The 18331-nt window shown below is 42.3% G+C and overlaps 1 protein-coding gene across 1 annotated transcript; it reads right to left on the reverse strand.

Moving 5' to 3' along the window:
* Positions 1-10360: 10360 nt before the first annotated feature.
* Syce1 (synaptonemal complex central element protein 1) lies at positions 10361-18057 on the reverse strand. The gene is made up of 12 exons (XM_015498467.2): positions 17979-18057; positions 14439-14501; positions 13684-13743; positions 13255-13329; positions 12623-12670; positions 12319-12373; positions 12042-12131; positions 11762-11825; positions 11032-11098; positions 10834-10957; positions 10652-10762; positions 10361-10492 (listed from the first exon to the last, which is right to left on the reverse strand). Exons 1-12 carry the CDS (start codon positions 18055-18057, stop codon positions 10387-10389), a joined length of 942 nt encoding a protein of 313 aa, XP_015353953.2. The 3' UTR covers positions 10361-10386.
* Between the last annotated feature and the right edge of the window lie 274 nt (positions 18058-18331).

Genomic DNA, 18331 nt, shown 5'->3' on the forward strand with positions numbered 1-18331 from the left:
ATATATATATATATATAAATTTTAGCTGTGGATGAAACTTTATTTTTATTTATTTATTTTTATGTGCTGCTGAGAATTGAACCCAGTGCCTCACACATGCTAGGCAAGTACTCTACCACTGAGCCATAATTACAGCCCCAGGATCATCTCTTTAATGGCACTGGCTCCTGTGACAGAGGGAGATCATGATGGCTTATGTATGACTTTTATAGTCTCTATTTGGTAGTCACACATGCCACTTCCATTAATTTTTATTTAAAACGAGGCAAATGTTGGATTAAAAATATGCTATGTGTTCTACTGCATGGGGATATTAAACCCTCCTGCAGTGAAAAGCACCCCAGATACTGCTATAAATTTATCATTTCCCAACATTGTGTATTTGAAGCTTAGTCCCAAGCCCAAATATGACTGCATTTGGAAAAAGAGGTTTAGGAAGTAATGATTGTTAAATGAAATCATGATAGTGGAACCCTATCCAGTAGGACCAATGACCTTCTTAGAAGAGGAAAACTGACTTCTCCTCACTATGCAAGGGCTCATCAAGCAGCTGCTATCTCTAAGTCAGCAGAGAGGCACTGCTGGCACCTTGATCTTGGACTTACCAACATGCAGAACAGTGAGAAAGAAAATTTCTGTTGTCTAAGGCACTCAGTTTATGGTATTTTTTATGGCAGTCAGAGATGACTCATATGGGTGGACAGAAATATAACTTACCACACATGTCTATTCTTGCTTCTTTACTTTCTCATATGATCTTATGAATCACTTTATCTATAAATAAGAATTTTTTTTCTGTCAGAATAATGTTGAATTAGTTTAGTGACTTAGGGAGCATTGACATATGTATGATGCATGTTTTAGTCAACTTTGAATTACTATGACCAAAAAACCTGGCAAGATCAAGGTAGAGGAGAAAAAGTTTATTCTTGTTATGGTTTCAGAGGTTTGGTCCATGGTTGGCTAACTCCATAGCTCTGGGCCCAATGTGAGGGAGAACATCATGGCAGAAGGGTGTGAAGGAGGAAAGCAGCTCAGGACATGGCAAAAAAAGCAGAGAGAGCTCCACTCACCAGAGACAAAATATAAACTCAAAAGGAATGCCCAGAGACCCACCTCCTCCAATCACCACCCAACTAATCCATCAGTGGGAAAACCCACTAATTAGGCTTCAACTCTCATAATCACATCATTTTATCCATGAATGTTCTTGCACCGCTGCATACATGAGCTTGTGGGGATACCTCACATCTAAACCATAACAAGGTAGAATCTTCCTATCCGTGAACATGTGTCTTTCAGTCCTTTCTTTTTAGTATCCTTCACTTTTTTCTTCCCTCGTAGAGTTGTATGTATGTATTTTTTTGTTAACTATATGGCTAAGTATTTTGTCTTTTTATTGTCTTTTAATTACATGAGGATTTTCATATGTGTGTTATTTCCATAGTCTCTCTTTTAACCTACCTTCCTTCCTTCCTTCCTTCCTTCCTTCCTTCCTTCCTTCCTTCCTTCCTTCCTTCCGCTGAGGATCAAACCCAGGGCCTTGCACATGCTAGGCAAGGACTCTACTACTGAGCCACAATCTCCCAGCCCCTGCATAGTCTCTTTATTTATTGAGTCTTCCTGTTTGTAATAGTTTTTAATGTTTATTTTTTAGAATTGGAAACAATACTCTTATTTTGTTTATTTATTTTTATGTGGTGCTGAGGATCGAACCCAGGGCCTTGCATGTGCTAGATGAGCAATCTACCACTGAGCCACAATCCCAGCCCATGTTTGTAATAGTTTTTGAAGAATCTCTTGTGTTCCCTAGATAACACATTTTCCTTTCTGCTTTTCTTGTTTCATTTGATGAACACATTCGTCATGTACAGTGCTAAAAGAATCCTGGTGATGGAACGTTCTTGCCCTCCAGTGTTTCCCCTTTAACTCTGATGATAAAATATGAACTAAAATATATACATTTTATCATGTTAAAGAAGGATTCCCTGAGTCCTTTTCTATGCAGTATCCATATTAAAAATGGGACAATATTTCAAAATATGACTTTTCAATGTCTATGTGGATGATCATAAATTTTTCCCATAGGGGCACAAATATGAGGAAATGTATTAATAGATTTCTTAATATTGAGCTTTATTCCTAGAATAAACTTCAAAAACATCTTCTCAGTTTTCATTATCTATTTCTCTTCCTCTAGCAATACGTATCTGCATAGGTTCTCTCTCTCTTATGTTCTCTTCAAGCTATTTCAATCATTCTGATGGCTTCAACTACCACTGAAATGTTGCCACTTCCCAAATATTTTCAGATTAGGTCTCTCTCCTGCGCTGTATATTGAATGTTATGATTTGGATGTGAGGTGTCCCCCAAAAGCTCTTATGTGAGACAATGCAAGAAGGTTCAGAGAAGAAATGATTGGGTTTTACAAGAGCCTTAGCTCAATCAGTGAATTAATCCCCTAATAGGATTAATTGAGTGGACACTGAAGGCAGGTGGGCTGTGGCTGGAGGAGGTGGGGAATTGAGGAGTGGTTGGGGGTATATATTTTGCATCTGGCAAGTGGAGTCTCTCTCTCTGCTTTCTGATCATTGCGGGAGCTGCTTCCCTCCACCACTCTCTTCCGCCATGATGTTTAGCCTCACCTGGAGCCCTGAGGAATGGAGAGTACTGTCTATGGATTGAGACCTATGAAATTGTGAGCCCCCAAGTAAACTTTTCCTCCTCGACAGTTGTTCTGGCCGGGTCCTTTAGTCACAGCAGTGAAAAGGCTGACTAAAACATCATAGATCCAATTGCCAAAGGGGCATCTCCACAGAGACGTCTCCACAGAGACACCAAACACAGTGTTCCAGATCTGTCTCACTTCTGCCCATCATGTTCATTTTTTTTCTTGGTTATTGGGAATTTAACCATGGACACTAAACCACTGAGCTACCCAGCCATTTATTTTTTATTTTTATTTTGACAGGGTCTATCTAAATTTTTTAGGGCCTTGCTAGGTTGCCCAGGCTGGTCTCGAGCTTGCAATCTTCCTTCCTCATCCTCCAAACCACTGGGATTACAGATATGTGCCACCATGCTGAGCTTGCCCATCATGTTTTTTATCATTTCCCCAACTGCAGTTTGCTGATCCAAGATCTGGTCACAGAGACAGCAAGGAATTAAACTCCACTTTTAACCCTCTGCACAAAAAGTAAGCAATGAACTCTGTTCCTGACCTTTATTTTCTTCTTTTTTTTTTCCAGAGAAGTTCCCTCTTTTTTATTCTTATTGTTCTGTGTCCTGATGTAGATCATCATGTCTTACTCAGTTTCTTTCTCTTTGACTCCTTTAACCCCTTCCTTGTTCTCTTTTAAGGGGGTGACTATTAAAATACACATCTGGTAAGTAGCTTACTATTTTATTGATTCCATTATTTATACTTTGTATTTTAAAAAATATTTGATGTTCACTTTTACATGGATGCTAGCAACTCCTGAGGATGAGGAGGAATATGAGTACACCAGTAAGGACACCTAATTTATAAGTAATTAAAAACAGCAAGCACAGAAACTTATTATGAAAAATAAGGAAACCTATTATTCAAATTTGGGCCAGTACTAAATATAATCACTCAAAATCAGCACCTGCTTTGCTCTTTGTTCCTGTTAAGGTAGGGGAACATCCACCCAAACAAAATACTGTCATAGGTATCTTCAGCTGGTATGTACTTGAACGTCTTTATTGTCCTTCTCTCCAGGAACACCCACCTAATCAGGGTGCTGTCATAGGTACTCTGACCGGGTGTGTACTTGGACATCCTGAATATCCTTCTCTCATCAAAGCATGGGAACACCCCTGTAAACAAGATGTGTTGCAGGTACCCTCACTGGACATGTACTTGAACATCTTTATTTTCCATTTCTTCCATTATACCATGGAAATACCCACCTAGAAAAGGTGCTATCATGGGTATACTCAGCTGGCATATACTTGAACATGTTTACTGTATCTTTTTCCCATCATAGCATTGGAACACCCATGCAGACAAGGTTCTGCTGTGGTTATCCTCACATGGTGTGTACATGAATATATTTACAGTCCATCTCTCTCATCACAGCATGGGAACATACTTAGCAAGCTGCTGCCACAGTTACTCTCATATACATACTTGAATGTATTTACTGCCCTCTTATCATACCATGGGAACATCTACCTAGACAAAGTCCTCTTGAAGTTACTCTCACCTGGCAGGTACTTGAACATTTTTATGTCCTTCTTTCTAGTCATAGCATGGGAGCACTCACCTAGACAATGTACTGGAATTAGTATACCCTAACCTGATGTGTACTTGAACATCTTTACTCTTTCTCCCATCACAGCATAGGAATATCCAACTAGACAAGGCACAGTTCTAGATACCCTCACTTGCTGTGTACTTGAACATCTTTACTGTGCCTTTTCCCCATCATAGCATGGGAATACTAACCTAGATGATGTACTGTCATAGGTACTCTCACCTGGTGAGTACTTGAATATCTTTACTCTCCCTGTCTCCAGTCATAGCATAAGAACACCTGCCTAGACAAGATTCTGTCATATTACCCTCACCTGGCATGCAGTCAAACATCTCCACTGTGCTTCTCTCTCATCATAGCATGTGAACATGTACCTAGCAATTTTTTTTTGTCATGGTTACCCTCACCTGAATACTTGAACACCATTTACTGTACTTTCTCATCATACTATGGTAACACCCACCTAGACAAGTTCCTGTCCCTGGCATATACTTGAACAACTTTACCATCCTTGTCTCTGGCCATAGCATGGGATCACCCACCTAGTCAGGATGCTGTCATAGTTACCAACCCTCTGTGTGTATTCTTTGTGCACTTGTGACTTGACTTCTATGCTTCATATCCATGAGAGCACATTCATGTATCTTTGGGTTTTCGGTGAAGTTCAACCTGGTAACACATCACTGTCTATTTTTCTCCTGCCATTACCCTGATCTACATTGAACATGTGTCCTTCTTCATCTGACACAGCATTTCAGGTCTGTGCTTATAGTTAGCTCCTTGTGCTAGATATGAGCTCCTTTCAGATCCTTTCATGCTAGGTATTGATCAGAATTTTATTCATCCTGTTCTTGCTATGAAAGAGACATTTCCAGACCTACAATAGGAAGTTAATGCACTTCCAAATAATCATTGAGCCATAGAAGATATCATAATGGAAATTAGGAATTCTTGTGAGATGATTGAAATTAAAACACAGCATACCAAAACTATGTGAAACAAGGCTTGGGAAATTCACAGGTATATTTGGTTTCGTTTTGGTTACTTTCCCCTTATTTGTGAACTTCTCAAATGTATTTGTTATTGATTTCTCAGTTTTTGTGGTAGAGGAAATATTCTGTATGATTTCAATCATTTTATATTTATTGAGGCTCCTTTATGAATTAGCAAACATTTTCCCCCTTATTTTTTTAATTGATTTTATTTTTTAAAATACACAACAGTGGAATGCATTACAATTCTTATTACACATATACAGCACAATTTTTCATCTTTGCATATAAAGTATGTTCATGCCAATTCATGTCTTTATACATGTACATTTTTGCATTACAATTCTTATTACACACATATACCATAATTTTTCATATCTTATCTGGAGAAATTCCAGGTGCATTTGTGAAGAATGTGTATTTGTTGACTGGTGTAATATAAATCTTGTTATTCATAGTGTTGTTCAAAGCCTCTTCATCCATGTCAGTTTGTTATCTAATTGTTCCATTCATTATTGGAAAGTGTATATTAATGTCTCCAAATGCTTATGTACTTCTCCCTTGATTTTTTTCACTTCATATGGAGTTTTTGTTAGATATGTGTATATATAATTGTCATATCCTAATTGATTGACCCTTTTATTATAAAATATCCCTTTTGTCTCTATCAGAAATTTTGCTTTAAAGTTTGTCTGATATTACTAAGTCCATCAGTAGGGCTCGCTTATGCTTGTGTTTACATGGTATATCATTTTCATCCTTTGTCAATTTGTATCTTTGCAATAGACTCTCCACTGTACACAGAATATAGTTTGATGTTTTTTTTTTTTTTATCCAACCCGACAATTTATGCCTTTTGGTTGGATTTTATAATCCAGTGACATTTACTACTACTCTTGATGTGGATGGATTAGCATAATCTCTATTGCTTTTAAATATCACTTATAATGCACAATTACTAATTCCTTATGGGTCAATCACAGATTTCTTTTAATTCTGGTCCATTGGTCATTGATATTATTGCAATACTATAGGTTTATAATATCTGTTAGTTTCAGGTAATCCTATTTATTCTCATTGCTCCAATACTTCAGAAATTGCTTGTTCAATTACACACACACACACACACACACACACACACACACACTTAACCTTCCAGATGAATTTGAAATTTTTTTTTGCTTTGGTACTGTGTTAATCTGTTTTCCATTCCTATAAAAGAAAACCTTAGGCTGTGTACTTTATAAAGAAAATATGTTTATTTAGCTCACAGTTTTGGAAGGTGAAAATCTAAACAACATGGTGCCAGCTCTGGAAAAGGCCCCACTGGCTATATCTCATGGCAAATGGCATCATGAAGAGAACCCATGTCAGAAGGAGAGATCACATGGCAAGATAGGAAGCTAGGGTGGAGAGGGGTCAGTCTTGCTCTTTTCTGTAACACCCTTCTCACAAGAACTAACCAGTATCTGACAGCAACAGCAATTCTGAGGGCAGTACCCCCAGTGACCCAATGACTTCCTTCTACACCCTATCTTTTACAAGTTCCACCACCTCTCAACACTACCACACTGAAGACCAAGCTTCCAACACATGATAATTTTGTAGACACAATCAAGCCATATTAGGTCTCTTCTCCTGCTTAAAAAAGAAGCATGTTGAAATTTTAGTGGGATAATATATTTATAGATTAATTTTATTAAAAGTGTCATCTTTATAATGGTAAGTTTTCTTATCCATGAACATGGTAATGTATAATTAAGTCTTTTATTATGTCCCTATATGATTATTTTCTAAAGATTCTACATATTTTTTTAAAAAACACACATGCATGTATGTCACACATATGACCTCTCTATAAAATCATGTGATATTTTATTGTACTTGTTAAACTGGACTTGTAAAATCTAGAATATGACTGGCCCCTAGAAATCACTGTCCTCATACCTTCCCAGTCATCTCTTCCTGAATGCAATATTTGTCATTCCTCAGCCATGTAACATGCACCAGACTCTTCCCATACTCCCTGTGCAGCATCTGCCCCTCTCTCCATCATCACTACCATGTCTCCTGCAGTGGGATCTACATACAATGGTCCAACATCTGTAGAGATCTTTCCACGTTGCTCATTTTCAACACTGTGCTGGAGATGCTTGGACTTTTCTATTTCTCTATATTTTTTATAATGGGTTCCTTCATTTGCACAAAAAACATGTAAAATTTTTATTGAAATTATAATGAATTTGTATATTGTATTGGGCAGAAATGACATCTTTACATTAATGACTTTCCAATTCATGACCATGATCCATCTTTCCATTTATTTAGTTCTTCTAACATTTCTCCAAACTGTATAGTTTTGGGGGGAAGATTATATATCTATCTTCATATTTTTATAATTTTGGAAGAATCTGATTTTAAATTTTCTGTTTGTAAATGAGTATGTTAATCCCAGCAGGAGTGGAATGGACTGAGCCCTTTCAAGGGTATAAGACAAACCTCTGAGGCACTGATCTTGTCTGTAATAGTGGGCCCAAGCTGGGTGTTGGTGGTTTGTACTGGCTTATAACCATCATTTACTGATGATCATGACATTAATGACTGACTAGGTTCTCAGTTGTTCTTGATAAGGACACAGAAGGGCTTAGTCCACATAGCCATCAGGTATAAGCAGCCCAGTCTACTCTCCTTTAGGGGCTTCCTGGATTTGAGATATTCTCTGCACGTGTGGCAGGTTTCTAATCTCAGGGGGTTCATGGATCCCAGGACAGCCCTGCAGAAGAAAACTGGAAGCAACATCTCTGACTCCACACTGTGAGGCAACCTAGGGTTACATGCTTGTCCTCACTGGATACATAAGCTATTGTTATGCCGGTTCCTTTTCCTTCAATAAAATGTAGATTCCTCCTAAGCATTGCCATTTGGGGTCCTGAGCCCTAGTATCCAGACATAAGTTGATTCTTTTTTTTATATACAATGAAATTTACTTTGATATATTTATATATGTACATAGCATAGATCTCTTTAAGCTTTAAAATGAGATACATGTTGTGCTTCTCCAAGAGGAGTTATGGTAGAGAGCCTCTTATTTTTTAAAATATTTTTTTTAGTTTTAGTTGGACACAGTATCTTTGTTTATTTTTATGTGGTGCTGAGGATTGAGCCCAGTGCCTCACACATGCGAGGCGGGAGCTCTGCCACTAAGCTACAGTCCCAGCCCGAGAGCCTGTTCTTCTCTACAGAGCATTTTATGGAAGTTGTTCTCCATGGCACCCTTTTTGGTAACTGCTGCATGGTGTCCATAGTTCTTTTTTCAAAAATATTTTTATTAGTGTATTATCTTTATACATAACTATAATTTTGACATAATTATACTTGCATGAAATTTAATTTGCTCTATTTCAGTCCTTCGTACTTCCTCTTTCCCTCCCCTCCTCCCTCTGCCATTCCCCTTCCTCTACTCTGTTGGTCTGTCTTCTATTTATTTACTGTTTTTTTAATTGGTGCTTAATAGACAAGTTGATTCTTGATTATGGACCTGTGTTTAGCAAACTTGTATACTCATGTAGCCATTATGCAATTCATCTGTAGACTCCTTTAGACTTCTATGCTTATCCACTCACTGTGTAGAACTTCCAATATGATGCATAGAATCTGAATATAATATCCATGAATTATTCCCAATACAAAGCACTTTATAAACATTTCAGCAAGAAGTATAAAGGAAGTAATCTTCCATTTCTAATTTTGAGGGGTTTTTACATGAAGAGGTGTTAAATTTTGTAAAAGTCCTTTTTTAAAAATATATCTTTATTTTTATGTGATGCTAAGGATTGAACCCAGTGCCTCACATATGTGAAGCAAGCGCTCTGCCACTGAGCCACAACCTCAGCTCCCAAAGGCTTTTTTTTTTTTTTTTTTTTATTGAAGTAGTGTAATGACCTTATGAGAATGTTCAATTTTGGTTTCTGGTGGTTCTATGGAAGGTATTGCATAATTAGTAACTTAAAAAAATTAGCTAAAGTTGATACATTGCTGAGGGAATAGGTCAGAGAATCACAAACTACTTTAGTGAAATAGCAATCATTATGTATTAAAAATTTCCCTCAATTCCACTATCATAAAAGGCCTTTCTATATGGTTGGTGTTATTTTTTTGTGGCAAACCAATAAAAGTTTTAAAAAATAAATCAGCCATTTAGTTTAATCGGCATATAAAAGGCCTTTTACAAAATTTAACACCTTTTTGTGCAAAAAACCCTCAGTTTTTTTGGAGGTTTAGGCCCCTTAGGCCTGCACAGGGAGCACAGCTGATGCTTTACATTCAGGATGCATGAACTAATAAGGCATGAAACTGGCTTTGGGTCCCACTTCATATTACCCTAATTTTTATTTCTGAGAGTCTACATAAAGTAATTAAATCATCAGTGGATTTCAGACTCACTGGGCCCATTGTGAGACATTCAGACTTGCATCCCTCTGCCCAGAACACAGTGTCTAGGACATAGAAGGGCTCTTCTACTAGGCATAAGGGAGTTCATGCATCCTGCCACAACCCTGCAGAAGAGAACTGGAGCCAACCCCTCTGACTCCACACTGTTTGGCGGCCTGAAGCTACATGCTGGACCAGGCCTGGGAGGTTGGGAAGCATTTACTGAATGCCTGCAATGTAAAGGTCAAGAGGCAAAGTTGGGACAAGACTTCACCAGTCTCAAGGACCTGAGGGTCTTGGCTAAACCCTCTTTCCCTCACACAGACTCAGCTGAGGCAGACTGTACCAAAATAGCACCTTTATTTCTTGTGGCCCCATGGGATGAGGTTGAGGGTGGGGCACATCCTGGTCTAAAAGGGCATCAGGCCCTGGTTGGTAGGCAGGTCAGAGTCTTTCTCCTCATGGACTTCTAGAGTCTTGGGGCTGGCCTGTGGAAGGTCAGGGTCAAGGGTGGCAGTCTTCATCAATCCTAAGCCCACACCACCCCTTCTCACCTCATATCTCCATGCCTTTGATAGGCCTTGTCTATGCCCCCAAGGGAACACCCTTTGCCCACAGACCACCTCTGAGGATTTTAGGCCCCTCTTTGCCCTCCCTTTAGGATATATCTGTGCTTCCTTCCATCAGATTCCAGGAATCACCACCTTTTGTGGGCCAGCTCCTTCCTCTTGCAAACTCTGGGTTTGAGCAGGTACCTGCAATCCATGCTTTTCCAGCTCTTCCTTCAGCCTGATCCAGAAGGGGTAGGTGGGAAGATGAATTTAGGAATGGAAGAGGTAAAGGGGTGCAGGAGAGACAAGAGTATGTTAAGACACAGGTGGGGAAGGGAAGAGAGACCCTTCATCCACCTTCCTGAAGAGGGTGAGGGCATAGGGGCTCTATGCCTACCTCTGCCGCTTCTGCTGCAGCTGCTGGCACCTCTGCTGCAGCTGCTGGTGGTGCTGGGCTGCAGCCTCCAGGAGCTCCTCAGCCTTCTGGTTCTCTTCCTTGAAGAGCTGCCTATGGGGCAAGGTGGGGAATCAGCATGGGTCACTTCTTCCCTCTGTCCACCCCCACCTTCCATATCTTACACTGTTGCAGCTGCCTCCTGGCTGCGGAGGAAGAGCCCCTCAGTGAGGGTGGAGGGCCCCTCAGGCCTGCATAGAGAACACAGCCGATGCTTGACATCCTCCAGCTTCACCTCAACCAACTTCTCTGCAGTGGGAAGGGGTTGTGAGCAGGTATAGGCAGGAAGGCCAGGTCAGGGCCACCCTTCTCCCTGGCCTCACCTTCCTTGAGCAGCTGCTCCTTGCTGCTGTCCAGGGTGCAGATCTCCCTTGCTAGCTGCTCTGGCCTCTGATGGGGGCAGAAAGATTTGTCCACACCTGCCAGCTTCCCATGCCTCAAAGAAATCTGCCTGGACGTGGCCATTGACCCCCTCACCAGGACTCACTTCCTAGTACCCTGCCCCTCTGTGTATGTGAGCCACAATCCAGCCTCAGGACCTTTGTAGTTGTAATTCCTGACTTCCCCATCCCCCCCATTCCCCAGAAACAGGCCTTGGGCAAGTTTTACACAAGAGAAACCCCAAAACCTATGCCTCTGGGCCTTTATCTAGAGAGATGGTCACCAGCACAGTACTGAAGCTCCTCCCCTCCTCTCCTGCCCTCTCTGGCCTCCTTACTGATCCTTTCCCTCCTGATTCATGTTTCCTTATTTGGTGTCTGGGATCCGCTGTGGACAAGCACCTGCTGCTTGTTCCATCTTCCCATCTGTGAACATCCTCAATAATGGAGGACTCCACCTTGGCTTCCTCAGGACTCCTCCTGACCACTGAACAGACACAGGACAGCAGCACAGATAGGTGGGCAGGACCAGCAATAAGCACATAGGGTGCCTTGAAGGTGGTGACAAGAAGCTGAATTGGGGGAATGGTGACAACAGGACCACCAGGGCTTGCACAGGAACAGGTGGGGCAGATGAGGTGTGAAAGGTCAAAAGCATGTCCAAGTGACTCACGTGAAATTCCCAGAGGTCCTTGTGCTGGCCCATCAGAGCCTCCAGCTGTTCTTCAAAGTCCAACCTGGGGCCCAACCACACAGGCATGAGGACCCTGGGCTGAGACTACTGACCCAGTTAGGTCTTTATACATAGCCCTTGGGATATGCCATGTGCTCCACGGGGAGCAATTTCACCCCTTGGACCCTCCAAGGCTCAATTCAGCCAGCTTCTCTAACTCATCCCTAACATTACCCTACCTGTGCCTCTCTGGGTCCCAGGTCTCATGCACGGGATTTACCTTAGCTGTCTTTGTTTGTTTTTCTCTTCCTCAATCTGGGAGTTCAGGGCAAAAATTCTCTCCTTGCACTCTTGCAACAGGGTATGCTTCCTGGAAAGGGAGGCAGCCCTCATCCACAGTCTCTGATAGACTCCTTGGGAGGGGGTTGAGGGGCTTCTGTTCTATCCCTTTATTCAGGTTCATGTCTGGTAACGTGGTAGTGGGTGAGAGAGGGTGACAGGAGCACTTTCCCCCCGTTGTGAGATTTCAGGAGATCCATGAAAGCATGGTCTCTCACCTCTGTGCCTCACTCTCCTTCTCCTGGCAGTGTAGATGAAGGATCCTCAGGGATTCTGCAAGGGAGAATAACAGGGCCCTCTCTATAAGAGCCCATCAAGGCACCAGGTTTGGGCAGAGGGAATAAGGACAGATCATATCAGATGTGTGGGCACCTTATTGGGTTTTGATATTTTCTGAGTCTGGTGGAAACCACAAGAGGAACACAAAATCAGGGGTTTTTAAAGGCTTCAGGTACTGTAGGAAGAGTGGGCTTCTGTGGAATAGCACAGGCAAAAGCCTGCAGACACAGAAGCCAGAAATACCTTGCTTTTTGCTCAATATCTCCTTCAGGTGTACTTTCTCTTCATGCACTGGAAAGCACAGAGAATGTTTAGCATCAAGGACTTCCCATGATATGGTCAGAGAGTCACATGGGGAACTGTGTAGAGCCCTATCCTCAACCCAATCAAGGACCTCTTGAGGTGAGCACCCTCTTCTTGGTGCCCACCCTCCCTATAAACACCAAGGGCCCTTGGATTCACAAAGATTGTCTGTGAGGATCTTGTGACACCCACCAGGGCTGGGAAGAAACATGTCAAGGAGGAAGGGGCATTTGACCACATAGAGGCAGGGTGGTGTCTTTAGGGAGGATGATTAGGGAAGGACTCTCTGAGAAGGGAACACAAGACAACTCTGAACGGTAACAGAGGCAACAGGGACTTGTATAATCTGGGGGAACACAGAGAATCCTGGCAAAGGCCCAGCAAAGGTGTGCTTGGTGGGCATTTCTAGAACACTCCACCATGAGAACAGGGTATTGGAAGGACATAAAGGATATGAAGCTGCAGAGAGGGCAGGACACTTGGCTGTGGTAAGAATACTAAGTATCTGGAAAACTAAGTTAGGAGAGGCTTGAGACATTGTGGGGACCGCTGTTGACTTCTAGATTGCTTACAGGAGTCGAGTTCCTTCTGAAGGGCATCCCAGACAGTCCGGGCCTCTCCCAGCTCCTCACTCGCTTTCTTTTTTGCTTCATCAGAGAGCAGATGGACACGACATTGAATGAGTACAACCTCTCACCGCAAACAGTGACAGTTAATACTTGTTTTCAAGTATTAACTAGAGGGGCCCAGATTTTACAGAGCAGGTAACTTTCATAGTACAAGCCTTTCTTGCCAGGCTTGCATAGCAGTAGGACCAAGTTCACAGGCAGACTATGGTAGCTGCATGCAGAGAGTTCTGTACTTAATACTCTGTTGTTAATGTCATGAAATATCTATATACATATTTTTTTTAAAACACAGGCTTCTATATTTTTACTTTGCACTGGGGCTGGCAAAGCATGTAGCCAGTTCTGGAAAACAGCCAAGGTCCCTGAGCTCACCTTGCTGAACCTCATTAATTCGGTTAATCAGGACCTCAATCTGGGGCTCTAGACTTCCAGCTGCAGGGAGGAAAGGAGACTGAGATGATGACAGAGCAGGCAGAGATGATGGGTGCCTGCCTGTGTCTACTATCTCACTCTACACAAATCTACTGAGCATCTCCTGTGCACAGGTGTTACATCATGGGCTCACATTCTGGGCAGGGAGACAAAATACAGACCAATAGAGATTCTGAATCAGGTTGTGATAACTGCAGTCATGAGAAATGAAGTAGGGCAAGGGGTAAAGAATGCAGGAGTAGGAATGGGAAAATGTCTTATGGGCCCCATATCACACAAGAGGACAGGCCTTGAAGCTCTCGGGTAGAGTGTGGGTAGTCAGTGCAAAGGCTTACCCTAAAGAGGGGAGGGAGAAGCTTAGTGAGCAAGTAGCGGGTAGTGGAGCTGAGGGAGAAGGAAGTATGGTGTAGGTAAAAACCTCTGGATCTAACAGGAGTGCTGTGGGAGCCAAGTGGGTGACCAGCAAGGAGCTTGGGACAGCATTTTGAGGAAAAAACATTGCCTTCTAACTCCTTATATTTCTGCAATTTTGAATCATAGAGCCCTTTTTATCATTTACAATACTGAATTTTAAAATAAAGTGAAAGCGAATGCAATAATTTCCCAGGGTTGTGAACTGTGGGGCTAGGATTGAACCCACATCTGCCTAACCTCAAACCTCAGGCTAAACCTAATACACAGAGGAGACTCTTGACCTTTCTGCAGCTTTTTCACCATTTCCATCAAGCCTTCAATTTTTTGTGTAGACACATCCTGCCCTGTGGAGACAGAACCAAACATTTCAGAATGCAGTAGGGTGAAAGGCCAGGGGAAGTCTCTTAACAGAGCAATGTATGTTCCTTGTCCTGAGGCAGACAGGGCATTTAAGATGAACTGGGTGCGTCTGTGGTCAGCTTTTCCACCTACAGTGTAATGACACTATAGAGCCTCTTCACGAAACTCAAGGTAAAGGCATGACTGCACTCTACTGTTTGCGATCAAAGTTGAGCCAAAGTTTACAAAGTAATAATGGATAAAAGGGATATAAAAAACTAGCAATAAATTGAAAATCACTGCAACTGGCAGATGACATTAACCATTAGGAAATTCTAGAAAGTTTTATACAAAACAAGGACATAAGAAAATTTAAAAATATTATCTGGTTAAAGGTATACATGTATATATACACACACACATATATATATACACACACACATGCATATATATATACACATACATATATATACACATATATACATATACACATATGCAAATATTTTTCCTATGTATAATCAACAATGATCCTGGTTCCCTACAAAGTAACATTTCATATTAATTTCATAGTCATTACATACATCCATTTTTGGGGGGGTACTGGGGATTGAACTCAGGGGCACTTGACCACTGAACCATGTTCCCAGACCTATTTTGTATTTTATTTAGAGATAGGGTCTCACTGAGTTGCTTAGTGCCTCACCATTGCTGAGGCTAGCTTTGAACTCGTGATCCTTCTGCCTCAGCCTCCCAAGCCACTGGGATTACAGGCATGCACCACTGCCCCCAGCTTATATGTCCATTTTTAACCCTCTAAAGAGGCCTAGGAAATAACTTATGTCATTAACATCACAATAAAGGTAATCAGACATCATGAACCAACTAAAGCAAAAAGAACTCTTGCCAAAAAATGATGCTCAGATTTACCAAAGCATCAGATCTAAATAGCAATTCAGAAAAAATTCAAGGATAGAACAACATGCTAAAAGGTATATCAGAGTACAATTAGTAACATCCAGACTGGGAACCTAAACAGGAAAAAAACATTTCACAAATAAATTTTCAGGGAAAAGAAAGGAGGAAGACAGACCCTCCTAACAATAAAAGAGGAGGAAAATAAGACCCTCAAAGAGACACATCAATAAATATCAAACAATGGTCTGTAAATGGATCTGGGTTCAAATAAATAAAAATACTAACACAATCAGCAAGCTTTCATAATTGACTAGCTATTTGATGAAATGAAGAAATTATTTTTTCTACTATAAAAATACAATAATGGCATTACTTTCCTGGAAAGTGCTTATTTTCTAGAGATACACATGGAGATATTTATGGATGGTACTCTATGATGTCTTGGATGCTTTAAAATGAAATATTGAAGTGGGCAGTAGGGAGTGGGTATGGTAAAAAACAAAACAGAAATGAATGGCCAATAGTTATTAGCTGTTAAAGCTGTAAGATGAGAGTAATTATACCTTGTTTTCAACTTTGACATATGCTTACATTCACCAATAATTTTTTAAAGTTGTTTAACAATTTCCAAATCAATACAGTGAAGGTAAACAATCATTTTTATAGATGAGTGGAGAAAAGGAGATAAAAATGCAGTGGTTTGGATTCTTGCCTTCCATATGCTTATGTGGTAAAGGGTTGATATCTAGTGTGTGGTGGTATTGGGAGGTATTAGAACCTTTAAGAGGTGGGACCTATTTGAAAATCTCCCAGTCACATTGGGGCATGTGACTCTTGAAGGGGCTACTGGGACTCTGGTCATTTCTCCCTGCCTCTTTTTGCTTCCCGGCTGTCATGAGGTAAGCATCTTCCTCTACAATGCACTCCTGCCACGACTGTCATCTTACCACAGGTCCAAAAGTGACAGGGCCAACTGATCATAGACTGAAATCTCCAAACCTGTGAGCCAAAATAAGCCTTTTCTCTTTTAAGTTATTTCACATATTTTGTTACAGTAAATGAAAGCTAACGATAACATAAAATTATATTATTTTTATATAAAAGTTACCAATACATATTTGAAAATAATTACTGTCATAATTAAAGTGCAAATTAACATACTGCACCGTGTTTGTGATACTATGCAGGAACCAGCACTCATGTTCACTGATAGAGACTATAGAAACCAATGTGACTTTTGGAAGACAGATTGGCTACACGATATTTGGAAGACATATGTCCAATTCCAGGAGTTTATTGATTAAATATCCTCAGTAAAGTATGCAAGATATATTTGATGGCAGTGAAAAGGATATTTGTCAAACTAAAAACATGAAACAGCTTGAGTGCTCATCATTAGAAAACTTAGGGTTTAACAGAATGCTATGTAGCCACTAAAAAGGAGGCAGATCCATATGTTAACATGAATAAGAGATCCTAAAAATGTTAAAGAGAAAAGAAGTGCAGTAACCACAGAAAGGTCAACCAATGTATGTATGCCATGTTTAGATTATTCCTAGACAGATCACACACCTGCATTTAAAAAAAAAAAAAACACCTGGACAGTGCTTACCTCTGACGGTAGGAATCCTTGACAAAGGAACAGGAAGGAGGAATTTTATTTTTCGCCACATACACGTCTGTATATTTTTATATTTTTAAAAATTTATGTTAGAAAAATATTTATGCCTTTTAAAAGCTCTTGAAAATCAATTAGAAAAATGCCAACTCTCCCATTTGAAGAAAAATGAGTAGAGAGCTTTAAAGGAACCCACATCAGCTTCCACACTGCCAGCTGTTTCGGTGCCTGTGCCCCCTCCCCACTGGCACTTTCACACCGTGATTTTCTTGGGTGGCGATAGCCTGCAGTCTCCTGCACACTGCCGGCAGATGGGGGTGTGTGTGTGCCTAAGGGGTAGGCAGGTTCCTTGGGATCTGCAGGTGCCTGGGAGTCCCAACGTGTTCAGGATCGTTGGACACCCATGGGTCAGCAGGCCCCAGGAGCTGGGAAGAGGGTTCCAGAGGTGCCCAGGGTTTGAGAGGCGAGGGTGGCCCGTGCAGTTGGGAGGAGGATTGGAAAGTGCCCTGAGGTCGGGTCGGGAGGTCCTCACAGGGGTCGGAAGGTGTGTGATGGGGTGGTGGGCACGTGCCGGGGGTCTGCACCCCCAGCCGGCGTCTCCCCTGGTTTCACGGCTGCACAAAGCCCTGGTCGGCTCCTTCTGGGCCACCTCGACCCAGCAAGGTGGCGGCACGAACCGTTCTGGCTCACCCGCCANGCCCCTGCGAGGCCAGCCGCAGGCGACTCCAAGACCGGGCTGGGGTCTCTCAGGGGCACAGGAGCGCGTCCTCTACGATGCCGGCACACACCAGGTAGTGGAGACCGCCAGCCGATCGCCCTCCCCAGGAACCGTTCGCGGGGGAACCTCGAGGTCCCCTCAGCCAGGCGGCCACTGCGCGAAGCCCTCCCGCGCCCGGCCCAGAAACCACTCCAGCGGGCTCTGCTGCCCAAGCCCCGCGCCTGCCACTACCTCTGGGGCCCTCGGCTCCCTGGGCCGGGTCCGCGGCTCCCGCGGGCTCCACCGTTGAGGGTCGGGGCCTGGCCGCCATGTCTCAGCGCGCGCCGCCGCCTTGTTCGACGGCTGATTGGACCAAACCCGCACTGGGGCCGCGCCTGCGCAGTGGCCTCCACGTGCCAGTTGGAAGCTGGGCGGGGTCGAAGTCTGGCTCTGTGCCTAGCTGTTACCGCGCAGGCTTGAAGCCTTAGCCCACAATTGCAAATCCGGTTTAGAGGGTCGGGGAGTGTGCGAGCTTCCAAGCTGGTGATTGGCCAGTTGAGCAGGTAATCACTTGCGCGTGGGTAAAGTCCGCTGGGCCCCCAGCT

This window comes from Marmota marmota, unplaced genomic scaffold, assembly GCF_001458135.2.
Source record: "Marmota marmota marmota unplaced genomic scaffold, marMar, whole genome shotgun sequence".
In the NCBI taxonomy this organism is placed as follows: Eukaryota; Metazoa; Chordata; class Mammalia; order Rodentia; family Sciuridae; genus Marmota; species Marmota marmota.